The sequence below is a fragment of the Sinohyriopsis cumingii genome, chromosome 3 (genome assembly GCF_028554795.1).
Source record: "Sinohyriopsis cumingii isolate HCF-2022 chromosome 3, ASM2855479v2, whole genome shotgun sequence".
In the NCBI taxonomy this organism is placed as follows: domain Eukaryota; kingdom Metazoa; phylum Mollusca; class Bivalvia; order Unionida; family Unionidae; genus Sinohyriopsis; species Sinohyriopsis cumingii.
The window spans coordinates 80,016,355-80,030,454 of NC_142963.1; the positions used below are offsets into that span (position 1 = coordinate 80,016,355).

The window sequence follows — 14,100 nt, forward strand, 5'->3', positions numbered from 1 at the left end:
GCTAGAAATGGTGTATATCACTACTATAAACCTTTTTCTTTTGCATGTTTTTTATTTTGCTGTCTTTGCTTATGTGATTCTTCTAGAAGGATTGCATCCATGAATGTGATAGTTTGTGGAAAGATGGCGTCTCTGAAACTTAAAAATGCAAGAAATTGCAATTATTAAGTTAGATTTGTAAGCAGTGTCAGACACACCAAATTGCAGTATGTTCCAAACAAATTTGTATTAAAAAACATACGAATGACCTCGTCACCAAACAAGGATATCCTCAGAAAGTATTTGCCTTAATAAAGTCTGTGTTTATAATCAAGCATAAAATTATCAGACAAATACCTTAAGGTGACAAAAATATGTTTCACATTACAAAACAGATGAAATTTAGTATCCAGAGTAAAATCAGGTTTACACTACTCTGACATAGGTGTGTACACATGACAAAATTGCTCATGTTTGTGGTTGTCACTTCATTAAGTGATCTTTGTTTGCTTCATACTTGCATCACATGTGGATATATTCATGACTGAAACCATAAAAATATAAGACATTAAAGACTGTAAAAGGTGTAGGAGATTATATACATTACATTGTCATCACAACACTCTTCATGTCTCTACAGAGATTTCATTATGTGCTTCAGTTGAGAAACAAGGTTATATTGCAGTAACGTGCATGTAGTGTCAGTATCTTCAGCAAGTAAAAAGATCTATTTGGTTCTCAATTGAAGCATTGATCAAATTTTAAGCAAAACAAAATACAGTTTCTAAAAGCCTGCCATAAGCATATTATGAGGTCAAGCTTTATTATGTTGTGATGTTTTCTTGCTATCTATCCAAAGATTTCAAGCTTGGTTTCCATACAATAACTATATTTATGCACCATCTTCGGAAATGAAATTTTATAGATACCATGAACTTGGGACTGGGAAGAATTTAATTGATTATGAGATCAAAAGGTGAACGGTAAAGGTCACTCTGACCAAATGGAAAAAAAATGCTTTTGGCACAAAAATGCAAGGTCTCCACCATTTAGTTACCAAACTTTGTGGCTTGGTTACAGTTGGGGTTGAGAAGAATACTATTAATTTTGGGCTCAAAGGTGAGACTGGTCAAGATCATTCTAACTGAAAGAAGACATACAGTTTCTGCTCAGTAATTTAAGTTTTATACAATTTATGGTTACCAAACTATGTGGAAGGCTTGCACTTGGAGTAGGGAAGAAATTCTTGACTTTGGGTTCAAAAGGTCAAAGGGCAATGTTAGAATGACTTAAAGTTTCTGAACAATAACATCAGCTCTATTTCACATATCTCCATCAGACTTTCTGAATGGCTTTTACTTTTGGCGAGGAAACATTCTGTTGATTTTTGTCACAAGTTAAGGTAACTTTGAAAAAAAGAGAAAAAAGCTAGTTCTACACAAATGACCTGGACCAAACATTGTGGATGGATTGCATTTAGGGTAAGGAAGAAGCCTATTAATTTGGGATCAAGAAGTCAAAAGTCAATTTAACTGAAAGAGGATAAAAGACATATACACAGTAGAATATTAAGTACCATTCATGTTACTCTTCATGTTTCGCTAAATGCTTCAACTGAGAACAAACGAAAATTCTCTGAGTTGAAGATGTGAAAGATTCTACACATTTCACTAATATGCTGTAAAATCTGAGCAGAATCAATTCTATTAGTGTTGTGTCCAGTAATTCATTTGGGCAGGAATGTTATTTTCTCAAATTACTTATTCACTGAAAATACAAAGTGCTCATAAAGAAAAACATTCTTGGAAATAGAGACTTGAATTTAAAGTGAAATTTCAAATAAGGATATGTTCTTGGATTATATTAATGTGATCCAAGAAAAGACTTTTGACACATCACTTTTACACAGGCCATCACAGGCATATCAACTCTTCCAGCACTGGATTTAGTTTATTTAGTTTGGATTTCCATTAAAGTTTATTCATAACTTTAAATGTTATGTGTGTAATTCTAGGATTTTTTAGGATTTAATTCACAGCACTATAAGTTATTCAAGGGAAATAAATTATTTGTTGAATTTTATGCTTGTTGCATCTCATTCTTTTCTTTTACTGGTACTTATTTTAAGACCATAGAGTAATAATACAATGCTATAGTGCCTGTGTCAGTCTTTTCTGTTTAGTTCACTTTTGGCTGACACTGTTGCTCGGGTAGTTATGAAACTGAAACTGATACATGCTTGCATCATTAGAAGTACTCCCTTACACATCAGCAGAAGTACCAAAATCTGCCACCTTACCTTATTTGCCTTCATCATCATAGGCATTGACAGTTGACAAATATAAACCTCTCTTTATATTAATGACTTATCTCTCAGGATACAAAATTCAATTTCATCCACTGATCCCTATGCAAATTACACTTTATGTTGGAGAAAGAAAAAAAAATGAAACCGAACTTGAAAATAACAAAAAAAGATAGTGACAAAAATTACCTCTCATGATAAAGTTTTCTGTATATTTCTATAAAAAATTTAACTTGGTCTATTTGTGTTAAACATGTATCAAAAATATATAATTCTTATCTTTGGCTACTTAAAAAAATCAGAACATTTATTCCTTTCCAGTATAGGGTCATCTTTTATAAAAGCTATATTCAGCCATATCTGGACTACTGCAATGTAATTTGGGGTAATACATCTAACTGAACACAACAAAACTCTAAGACTTCTAAAGAAGGTATGCCATTTTGTTCTAAATTGTTGTATAGATAGTTTTCAGGACACAGTGAGTTATGCAGAAATGTTACTATGATATTTAAAACATATTTGTAAGAGACCACTTCAGTGGCCTAGTGGTTAGAGCATCCAGCTTGGATGCTTTAGGTCATGGGTTCAAACCCCGGCCGAGTCATACCAAAGACCTACAAAAATGGTACTAACAAATCGCTAGGTGCTCAGCATTAAGAGGTTAGTGTTAGGACTGGTGGTCCTAGCTGGTGTCAGGATAATGTGACTGGGTGGGACATCATGCTACATGTCTGCGGCATAATGCCCCTGTGCTCAACATCACTATAAACTGCCACACTGCAGACATCATAGCAATATGACAGAAAATTGTTAAAGCCAAGTTAAACATCCAAATCACACTCACACACACTATTCTTAAGAAAGGCCAAATTTATAAAGAAAGTATCCAGAAAACCCATTGCTATCTGCCTAAGCAAAATCTTTCAACAAAGAGATGCATCCTGATGGTACTTGAAATTGAATGTCTGTCAGAAGTAAATTACATTATACAAAAGCAGAGGAAGGAATTGTTTAAAAAGAGTTCTTAATATACTGGTCCACTGGTATGTAACAACATTCCAAGTGACATAAGGCAGGCTCCTAGCATTTCTTTTTATAATCAATGTCGTAAATGGATGAAATCTTTAGACAAAAGTCAAATAGTTCTAAGTAATATAAATACCTTCTGCCTTTTTCTGCATATACATTGTTTTTTTCTCAGATGAAATTTTCAATACAAAATGTTATATTTAATGTTATATGCTGACTGATGCTTGTGCCTCTGTTATGAACTTCAGCGTAACTAAATTCTTTAATTGTGCAAAATATACTTTGCATATTGAACATAACAGAAGGCATACAGGTAGATTAGTTCATGCAACTGAGTTACCTTCTTAAATAAACTCATTATTATTATTATTATTATTATTATATGTGTATGGGTGTGCATGGTTGTCACGAAATAACTGTTTTTTATTAATGACAAAATTAAATATTTTTTTGTCCAGTTCGTTTTTTTCTTTTCTTTTCTATTTCTTACTGTTTTGTTAAAATAATGAAGTCGTTTGATTCTTTTTGTCATAGATCTAATACATGTGAAACTGTCATCAATGTGCTTGATGTCAATATGTTCCGGCCTGAGATATTCACCCCTCCAAATGGTTCTCAGTTCAACATTTCAGAAGGCTCTGAACTCCAATACATACTCCTGCAAGTAAATGTAGGTATCAGTATTTTTTCCTTTATAAATCATGTTCAGTATTTTATATCTGTCAGTATTTTGTGATGATATCTGTGTTTTAATACAATACTTTAAACAACAAGAATAAAAAGATCATCCATTCCCAGCTCTGTCAGTCACAGACCATTAGAGTTTGTGTGATTCACATCCATTAGTACAAGTTTATTATCTCTACTCTTAACCAGGCTGTGTGAGGAATACCATGAAACTTTATAAACAGATTCAAACAAGGTTTAGGTCATTCTAAGTAAAATTTGTGATCCTCCAAATTCTAGTATGGTCACCATTACAGCCATCTTCAAAATCTTGTTATTGCTACTTCTCCATAATAGACAGTCATATGAACATAGGGAATTCACCAAAAGGCTTATTATGAAGTCAAGTTGGTTACAGTGAAAATGGTGCCAATCTGACAACCAATATGACTGCTATGATGGCCATGTTGAATATTTGGTTATTACTATAGTCTCATTTATATCCCCGTTTGTTTGTACCCCCTACCGATTTCAATAACGAAAATGTTTAATGTTATAAAAAGTACACAGAACTAAGTCAAATGAATCATTGATTTATAATTTCTAACCTGACTGTGACCAAAATGGCACTAATACTGGCATCTACTTCACCGTTCATGCTTAATGGACTTTCCATACTAACACAGAGCCATATTGCAAACACTATGGGTTAGTTTTTTTCTATCCGACAACATAATGACGTAGTTCATCCTATTCGGTAACTTACCAGCACATTGAGAGTTTGGAATTATATCCTTTGGCCTTTGCACACATGGACATAAAATTAAACTGCTTGTTAAATCCAAGTGAAAAGCAAATTTGTTGTTGTCATTCTATTCAAATTTGTTATTTTTTGGGGGGGGGTCACTGAAAGCTTTTTTGTGAAGTCAAGCTGCTCTTAAATTAAAATGGCGCTGATCTGACATTTACAATAATGGCTTTTATGTCAGCCATTTTGAAAATACTGTTATTCCTCGTACTCTTGAACAAATGGCCATATTTACATGGTGCTTTCACTAAAAGACTTCCTATGGTGTGTATTTAATCCTAAATGAAAATGATGCTGATCTGACCTCTAACATGGTCACTGGTGTTGTTCTTGCTCCTTAAATTCATAAAAAAAGCTACAAGGGGTTTTCATCTTGACACTTCGAATCATCTCAGGTTGGTCCAAAATGAAATGATGTCAGTCTGACATACAATATGGCCACTATTTTCATCAGGTGGAAAAGCTTGTTATGGTCACTTTTCCTAAATGGTTTGCCATAGTGACATTTGATTTTTCACTAAAAGATTTCTTATGATATACAATGAAAAAGTTCCATTCAGATATACAATATTGCTGTGTTGGTGTCCTGGATCTTGAAAACTTTGTTTAGCTGATGATTATAGTGGCATGAGGTTTTCCCTAAAGGGCTTCCTTTGGTACCTCTATCTAGTCATAGATGAAATGGTATCAATCAGATTGATATCTAGTGAAAACGTTGAACTAAAAAGAAATTGTTTTATTACCAAATGTACTATTTTGGAGTTTCTAAAGATTATTATAAATGGTTTAAATACTCATCACTTAACAAGATGAAACAGATTCTAGGATTCCTGCAAACAGTATACTGAGGAGTGAAAGACTCTTGTTTTTTAAAATAAAACTCCACCATAACTTACATACACATACTGTATGTAGTGTTCATGTCAGAAGTTTTAAAATATTTTGCTTGTTGCGATACATTATAGGCTGCAGTGTTCCCTTGCTAGAAAGTGCCTCAGTATGACAGTCACATTCTACTGGGATAAGCTGTAAACAAGGCTTTAAACTGAAGCGGAATATGTCATATACTGAGAACATGATACTGTATATGTATGTGAATCTATGTCATAGTGTATTATGATCAATAAGGACTAAATGAAAATTAAGTAGATAGCTTTTATAAATCTTACTGTAGCCTCTTTCACTGAATCTCTGACTATACCCATGTTACATGTGGGGTTTCCAAACTTGGGGATTTAACAGTAAAGAACCACTGTCCTTCTGTGTTCTTCCACAAAGATAAAGAGAAAAATAATACTATGGATCACAGTACATATGTGTGTGGAACCTTTGCTAAACAACCCTAGAAAGTTCAGGCCATGATTTAAAAGCTGGATTATGGTGTCTGGTTTCATTTTCACACTTTCTGTTTTGAATTCACATCACCTTTTGCACTTGAATTTGTTGTTTCACTTACTAGCTTGTATCAAGAAATACTAATAAACAGGTGCAAGCCGAAAAATTACCAGGTGATTGAGATTTGGCTCACAGTACGATTGATCACAATTACATACAATGATCAATATGCAAAAAATAAATGAGAATAGTTAATTTCATTTAATATACAGTGCCAGAGAGGACTTATATGCTATTTGTACTTTAATATTTCAGCAAAATAGTGAAAATAACAAGTCAATCATTCCCCCCCCTCCCCCCATGCTTGGTTTCTGATCCAGCCTTCAAATATGGAAGAATGTATATTACCAATTTTTGGGATCTTTTAATTGCATTTATGACAAACTTGTGTTTGATACTGCAATATCAATTTTGTTTTTGTAGGCCTCAGATAACGACCCCTTTGACGTTCTGAAATATAATATTACTGGAGGCGATGGACATTTTAAAGTAGACCCAATGTAAGATCATTCATTTTATTGCATTCTTTGTGATAGTTTCATTTATTTGTATGCATATGGAATACTTATTTACATATTTATTTATACAGTGAAACTTTCCTAACAGGGACCACATTTCTTGGCCTTTTTATAAAAACAACAGGATACTTTGATAGCATAGTAAATGAACTATAAATTGAAATGTAATGCAAAGTACAACAAAATATATTTTAAAGACATTGATGCTTTAAGTTGTTAAAGTTGTTTAAGGACATTAATAAAGTATTTGTATGGTAATAGTGAGTTTGAATTTTTCAGTAATCTCTAATGCACAGAAGTAATGAATTCTTTGGATAATTTCATATATACAGAATTGGAACCATCTGATATTTATAACTTAAAATTTGCAGATCAATTAAAACAAGAATATCATTTATTTATTTATTAAATTATGACAATAAAAAGTCACAAAGCTGCAAAGATGCTGAAGCCTGGGTAGACATTTGATGAGATTTTGACAGGTTAAAATTTAAATTTTGATGTTCATCTAAAGAGATAAATCGGAACTGAAAAATGATTCCAAGTACACTTTTAGTTTGAATGGAAATGGAAAGAAAAAAAACTGTGTAGTACTATGTATCTACAAAAAGTGGAAGGATAATACTGTGTCCCAGCTTTTCTATGTTAGTAAATTTAGTATTGCTAACAACTGTTCAACAGGCTAAATCCTTAATCACAAACATTCATATTTCAATTGTGATTTGCAGTGGAGGTAGGTTTAAAAAAACTTCTTGACTCATATGTGAGATGTAGATGGCAGTGCTGTTGTACTCTGTATGGTAAACACCTGATTCATTTCGTTTAAAAAGAATAACAAAAACATGTTTCATATGGAGAGAAAGAGATTTTTTGTTTTGAAGTCAAAAGATCTGGAGAAATGGCATGACTGACATTGGTTCTTAAATATGAAATTTTCATTTTAAAGCCTTCATTATATGTTTGCAATGTTCATATTATTTACAGAAAGTCTTTTTCTGAGTTTAAAAGGAATGGAAGGTCTAATTAAAGCTTAAGGACATAAAAAAATCAATTATTGTAATTGTTGCTATGAGATGCTAAAATATTCTCCATAAATTTAGTCCAACCTGATCAGGCTTGCTAAATTAATAGGAACAAATTATTTATATTTTAAGTAATAATGATTCAAATATATATTTAACAACACTGAAAATTAAAAATGGTCAAGCAAATGTTATCTTAAGGGCTAATATAAATTCTTGAATTTATAACTCTACAGTATGCATGTTGTTGATTTTCTTTTATATATTGTAGCTCTGGTGTTATTTATGTGACAGAACTCCTTGATCGAGAACACACTGAACTGTATAACATTACAGTTCAAGTATTTGATGGCAAGCATGTAAGCAATATGACATATTCTTGTTTATCTTATAAGTAATTTTCCATGTTTCAAAAGAGTTTCATAATTTTAATTATCCGATGCATTATATATATGTGTAGTGGATATATTACCTTTTACTGTTTCCTCAATTACAGCACCTTTGGACAACTTTAAATCCTACCTAATGATAAATCTACATTATAGACAATAATCTATAGCAAATGATATTTTAAAAAAGCCAAGTTATCTCAATTATCAAATATAACTCTGAAAACAAACTCAGTATCTTAAAGAAAAGTAAGGTCACAGTATATTTCATTTTCAATTTGTCAATAAGGATGTACAAAATATAAAACTACATAAATCCCATGTTGTAGGAGTCTAATTTGATGTGTTGCATCTTGTTATATGAAAGCTCTTGCTTGAAAGCCATTTCTTTCTCAATTTATAAACTTTGATGCAATGACTAAAACTGTGGCAGATTTTAAAGCAGCATTTCTTTGAGGAAACAAATGGTGGACTGAGATCATGACAACTGGCAAGACATGAAATTATGGCTCTGTTACTGAAGAATTATTTTCTTCTCCAGAAATGTGCACTATAGTTAACAAAATCAAAAGTGGATGGGGTAATCAATCTATTTAGATTGATTTAAGACATGTTAATGTTTTTATTTATATATCAGGGTGTAAACTAATGGACAAAATGGTTTTTGTGTCACATGTCAACAGCTCATTTTGTTTCCTTTTGGATTTATACATACCAGTAGATGTTCTAAAACCAATAATAAAAAAAGTTCTTCCAGCAGTGCAAAGGCACTGGTGTATTAGGAAAATACTGTTTAGGGAATATAGTAGAAACATACTAGATAATATTGTAAGGAGACATTATAAACTACTGTGTATTATAATCAAGTTTAAATTCAAGAGATTATATATATATATATATATATATATATATATATATATATATATATATATATATATATATATATATATATATATATAAAAGACTCAAAAACAACCCAGTGCCATATGACAAAAACAAATTGCAAATATGTTTGAACATATGCATGTTTGTCATTGGAGAAATCTGTTTAAGGATCCTGTATTATCAAGTTATCATTAATATGATATAACAGATGACAAAAACAGCTTTTGATGCATCAGAGATAATCAGAATAACAAGTGTACTTGTGTAATCAGGAAAATAATGTACCCCATCTCACCCTACCTCCAATATGCCTTTGAATGCTTTTGATTTGTCATAAAGGATCTTAATTTGGCAATGATTATAAACTAGTTGATGTCTATGAGCACTAATTACAGAAGCTCACATTTTTCTTTCTTTCATTATTTCTTATTTGTGGAGAGCAAACATTTGTTTTGCTAGTTTTGCATAAAAGGGTGCTTAAATCAGCAGTTGAATAAAGTGGATCTAATTATATGATTGCAGTATGTTATGTAACAGTAATATATATTTCAGACTCTTTCTGATGGAGTCATCTGGAGCCAAGAGTTATCCCAGACCTTGAAACGATATTATTCAACATATTATAGGGTCATTATTGATGCATAACCATGGATTTAGATAGAATATGATGAAGTGATGATGTTTTGGACATTAAACTTAATCCAATCTTGACAGAAATATGCAAAGTATATCAAAACTTGTATAAAGCGAATTGTATATCTAAAGAAGCTTTCTGTTCTTTTGGAAGATATATTAACTGTGTAAGTACATAGTACATACATGTATAAAGTCTTTCTGTCGTTTACTTGATATTTTAGTTTATTTCCTTTCATCCTCTGTAATAGCTAGGATTATCAAATAGCACTAATAGTTGCAACTTTCTATAAATCTGAGTTTCTAAAGGTTACATTTATGATGCTATACAGCTAATGTCATATGACTGTACTTAAGTGTTAGATCATAAGGAGAGGTCAGACATTGTGGGCTTGTAATTGTAGTTAAAGAGCTATCACTATGTTCTTTTTACAGCATTTTCAGGCTTTTAGTATTGAATATGGATATTTTATGCTTTATAATAGTTCATTTCTATGTTATACTGTTAAGAACTGTTCAGCAGGACCATTAATTAACTTGCAAACAAAAGAAGGGAAACCATGCATGCCATACCTGACCACTATTATGGGTACTGATATATTAATGAACTGAAAGGTGTGAATAAATATTCATATGCGCTTATGTATGTATGTTTAATGGTATGTGAGTACAACGCTAGCTATATATTGTGCTGATTAAAAGTTCTAAATATCCAAGTTTAAAGAATTCAAAAAATTTGGATAAACCCGTCCAAATAACTCAAGAATTAATATCCAGCAAAACAAAAGAAAGAAAGGTAGATGTTAAAATTCTGCTAAAGGTAACTGATGTAAAAGATAATAGTAAAAATCATAAATTCCTTGAAACATATTACATACAATAAACTGTTGGTGTACAACCAGGTGCTCAGAGGCTATAGGATCAAGAAACATCTGTTGAGTCAAAAATATAGGAGGATCATGCTGTTGAAAAATTAGTTTCTTTGTGCACCATTTCTCTTCCAAATTATTGAGGAAAAAAAGATACCAAAACATGGAGTCCCAGGTGTAGTATGTATGAAATAATCTAGTATAAGGCACCTGAAATATAACAATGTACTTTTTGTGACTTCTTTGAACAGCATTATACTGAGAGAGAACTAGAATATTGCAAATTTGTAAGTATTTTTTCTATCTTGACCAATATTATTGTTGTAACTGTGAATAGTAGCTGAATGTGTTGTGTGTGATTTCCAGCCTTTTGCATACCATTGATGTCTCACAAAATATCACATGGTTTATGATTATCTTACAGTTTCACTCCTTGTGTTTATTTTCAACACAATAATTAGTGTCTTTTGCAAAGACTTATTTGGTGACATTTTTTAAAATCATATCTGAGTGACTTGGGATGCAAAATAAGTCAGAATAGTAGACATACCTTACCTTGCATAAAATTCTTTTTGTTTTCCAGGTAACATCAGTACTTATCACTATTAAGATCCTGGATGTTAATGACAACAGTCCTGTATTTCAGGATGCAAATTATACGTTTCATTTGATGGAGGAAAACAAAAATCAAATGAATGTTGGTTATATAACTGTAAGTATTAACACACACACCACACCACTTTTTTCTTTTCTTTTTTTCAATGAAACAGTAATACCATCTTTCTCCGGTGATAATAAATTAATTCTGAACTTATCATCAGAAAATACATTTTCAAAAATTGTCATAATTTTTGTACTAATGAAGAGTGAAGTTTGAAAAAATAAAATAAAACAGTAATTATTTCTTTCTAGGTTCAGTCGGATGTTTTATGTGTGTGAAATATCTTTATGACTTATGCTTTAATTTTTCTGGCTCCATCAATATTGGGTTTTTTGTGCCTGATTATTTCACAATTTGTTTTAATAAAAGCATGAAGCTAATACATGTGGAAGCCTAAAATTATGACAGAACATGGAATAACAGAAGTAACTACCATTTTTGATGTAATTGGCAATAAAGGAATTTCATTTAAAGCTTTTCTTTGGAAAGCTTAAATGTTTAAACCACTACATGTATTTATCCACCTTACTTTAGAACTCTGAATCACATAAAATTGATGGGTATCAAATGTCATAGTTTGGTTAATAAATGTATATTCTTAGATCCCTAATTTCATGGATTTGTCATTTCAAAAAATTTATTACAATATTGAATGACAATGAATACATCTCTAAATAAATATAATGTCAGTCACTTAATTGCATGTCTGAGCAAACTGGCCTTATCAATACTGTAGTAATTCAATTGATTAGGTAGGTCATTTGAGCAAACTGGCCTTATCAATACTGTAGTAATTCAATTGATTAGGTAGGTCATTCATAACTAGCATGAATGTGGAGATGTTGACATATTTTTACATGTTATATTTTCAAAATTCTGATTGTGCCTTATGAAATTTTGAAGTAAGTTTCGAAAAAATTCTTAGACCTGTTAAGCTACTTCTTTTTCAGATAAAATTTTGATAATATCAGTAGAGTGGACATTGGTCTTGTAGTTTCATGGCTCCTCCTGTCTTCCTTTCTTTAGGATTGATGTAATATTTGCTCACTTACATGTTTTTTGGAAAGTTGCTACTCATTATACTTAAGTTTATAATATGCTTAATAACTTTGTTATTAATGGTGAAGCATTTGTAAGAATTAATGGACCATTATGATCCAATCCAGAGGATTATTAATACTCAACTTATGGAATATATCAAAAACTTCAGTCTTGCTATCATTAGCTATTTAATTTTTTTATCATCAGGAATCATAGCTTATTTAAATGATAAAATGGCATCAAGCTCAGCTGGGTTGTTAGTTTAGTTCAGAATACAGATACTAGAGATGCTTGTGAAGAAATTATTGAACATATGAGCATCTTGTACTAGGTCTCAGCCAATCTCAACCAGAAAAACATCTAACCCATAAGCCTATTAATATAAAGTGGATTATCTCAACACATGACAAAGCATGACTTTTGAATAAATATGATTAAAAGGGGAACAAGTCTGCTGATTGCTTACAAGGCAGCATTGTATATGAAATTAATTAGTAATAACAATGTACTTTCGTGGTTTGTTTGCCCAATGGTTCGTTTGCCCAATGGAATAAGGAATATTCTTGTGATCAATAGAAAAAAACAATATAATAAAAACTTGTGGCAATACATTGTTTTAATGATTAATATGTTGGATATTTTCATGACTAAACAGCAACAATGTTATTTAAGATTATTTGTGTTTTAAAAAATGTTATAAAGATCAAGACTTGCAATATGGAGCATTTTAGTTGATACCTTGTAAGGAAATACACAAAGAAACAGGGAGACTAATAAACTAATGCACTTTTCCTCACTCCCTCTGATCACACTAAATGTCCTTATTTGAAGTCACTAAGTGATAATAATAATAATACTTTCACAATGACTTAAACAAATAAAAATCTGGTACTTTTTGGGAGGGGGGCTACTCAAGAGCTAGAATCTTCATGAAATATACTGTTTATGACAGGAATGATTTCAATTCAGTGCTAGGCTGATCTCACTATTAAAGTGTATTGTGTGCTGATCTTGGATTAAGTAGAATCTTTGCTAAGCTGATCTCAACATTACAGTGCAGAGATCCCAGAGTAAGTAAAATCTATGCCTGGCTGATCCATGCATCAGAGTATTTTGAGCTGATCTGAGATTATTTCAAATTATTAATAATTACATATATTCAACTTAAACCCATGTTTGAAAATCAAATATTTTTTGGTACGAGTCCACAGTTTGACATAGGCTCATCACAGCCTACAAGATTTATATAGTCTTGGCTGATTCCAGAATTCTCAAGATAAGGTGGTGTGATGATCCCCTGGTTGAAGCAGTACAAAAATTTTATGAAACAGTGATGACATTATTATTTGTGTAGAATATGAGTATCTGATTGGGAAAGAAAGCCTACCCAATGGCAGTCCCAGTCAAGATGCATTGAAACTGGTGAAAGGCAGGTACAAAAATTGTGTTGTGTAGGCCTCACAATGTATGCAGTAAACTATTGGTTGTATGGCTGCTGACAGGCAACAACAAATAAATGCACACAAAAAAACAGTTGGATGATGAGATTCAAACCATGTGTCTGAAACTTTTAAAGCCCAGAGAAAGAGACTGGGCATGTGATGCTACATGCATATCCTTGACATTTTGATTGGCTCTTTGAAAACTGGTGACAGTGATGACCAATGCAGATCGTTCTGGTCATGTATACTGAATTTTCTGCTACTGCTAGCCCCAAATAGGTAGCTAAAAGTCTTTGTCTGTAACCTTCCCATTTTCATTGAACATGCACAGAACCATTATACCTTGATTCTGCTTATGACTAGACACTTCTGACTTCAAATCATTGTAACAGCCTGCAAGACTGTCTTATATGTATAAACTACAGTGATGTTTTATTTTAAAGAACTTTACAGTT

The 14,100-nt window shown here is 31.8% G+C and overlaps 2 protein-coding genes across 2 annotated transcripts in view; both read left to right on the plus strand.

Moving 5' to 3' along the window:
* LOC149803179 (uncharacterized) overlaps positions 1-14,100 on the plus strand; it is a 303,327-nt gene that overhangs the window by 83,038 nt on the left and 206,189 nt on the right. The gene's annotated exons all lie outside the window — the stretch shown is intronic.
* The window catches only part of LOC149803180 (protocadherin Fat 4-like), a 137,117-nt gene that overhangs the window by 23,311 nt on the left and 99,706 nt on the right, over positions 1-14,100 (plus strand). The window contains exons 7-10 of the mRNA XM_089952795.1: positions 3,851-3,986; positions 6,609-6,685; positions 7,997-8,084; positions 11,085-11,213. Coding sequence (XP_089808921.1) covers positions 3,851-3,986; positions 6,609-6,685; positions 7,997-8,084; positions 11,085-11,213 — 430 coding nt within the window. The remainder of the gene's footprint in view (positions 1-3,850; positions 3,987-6,608; positions 6,686-7,996; positions 8,085-11,084; positions 11,214-14,100) is intronic.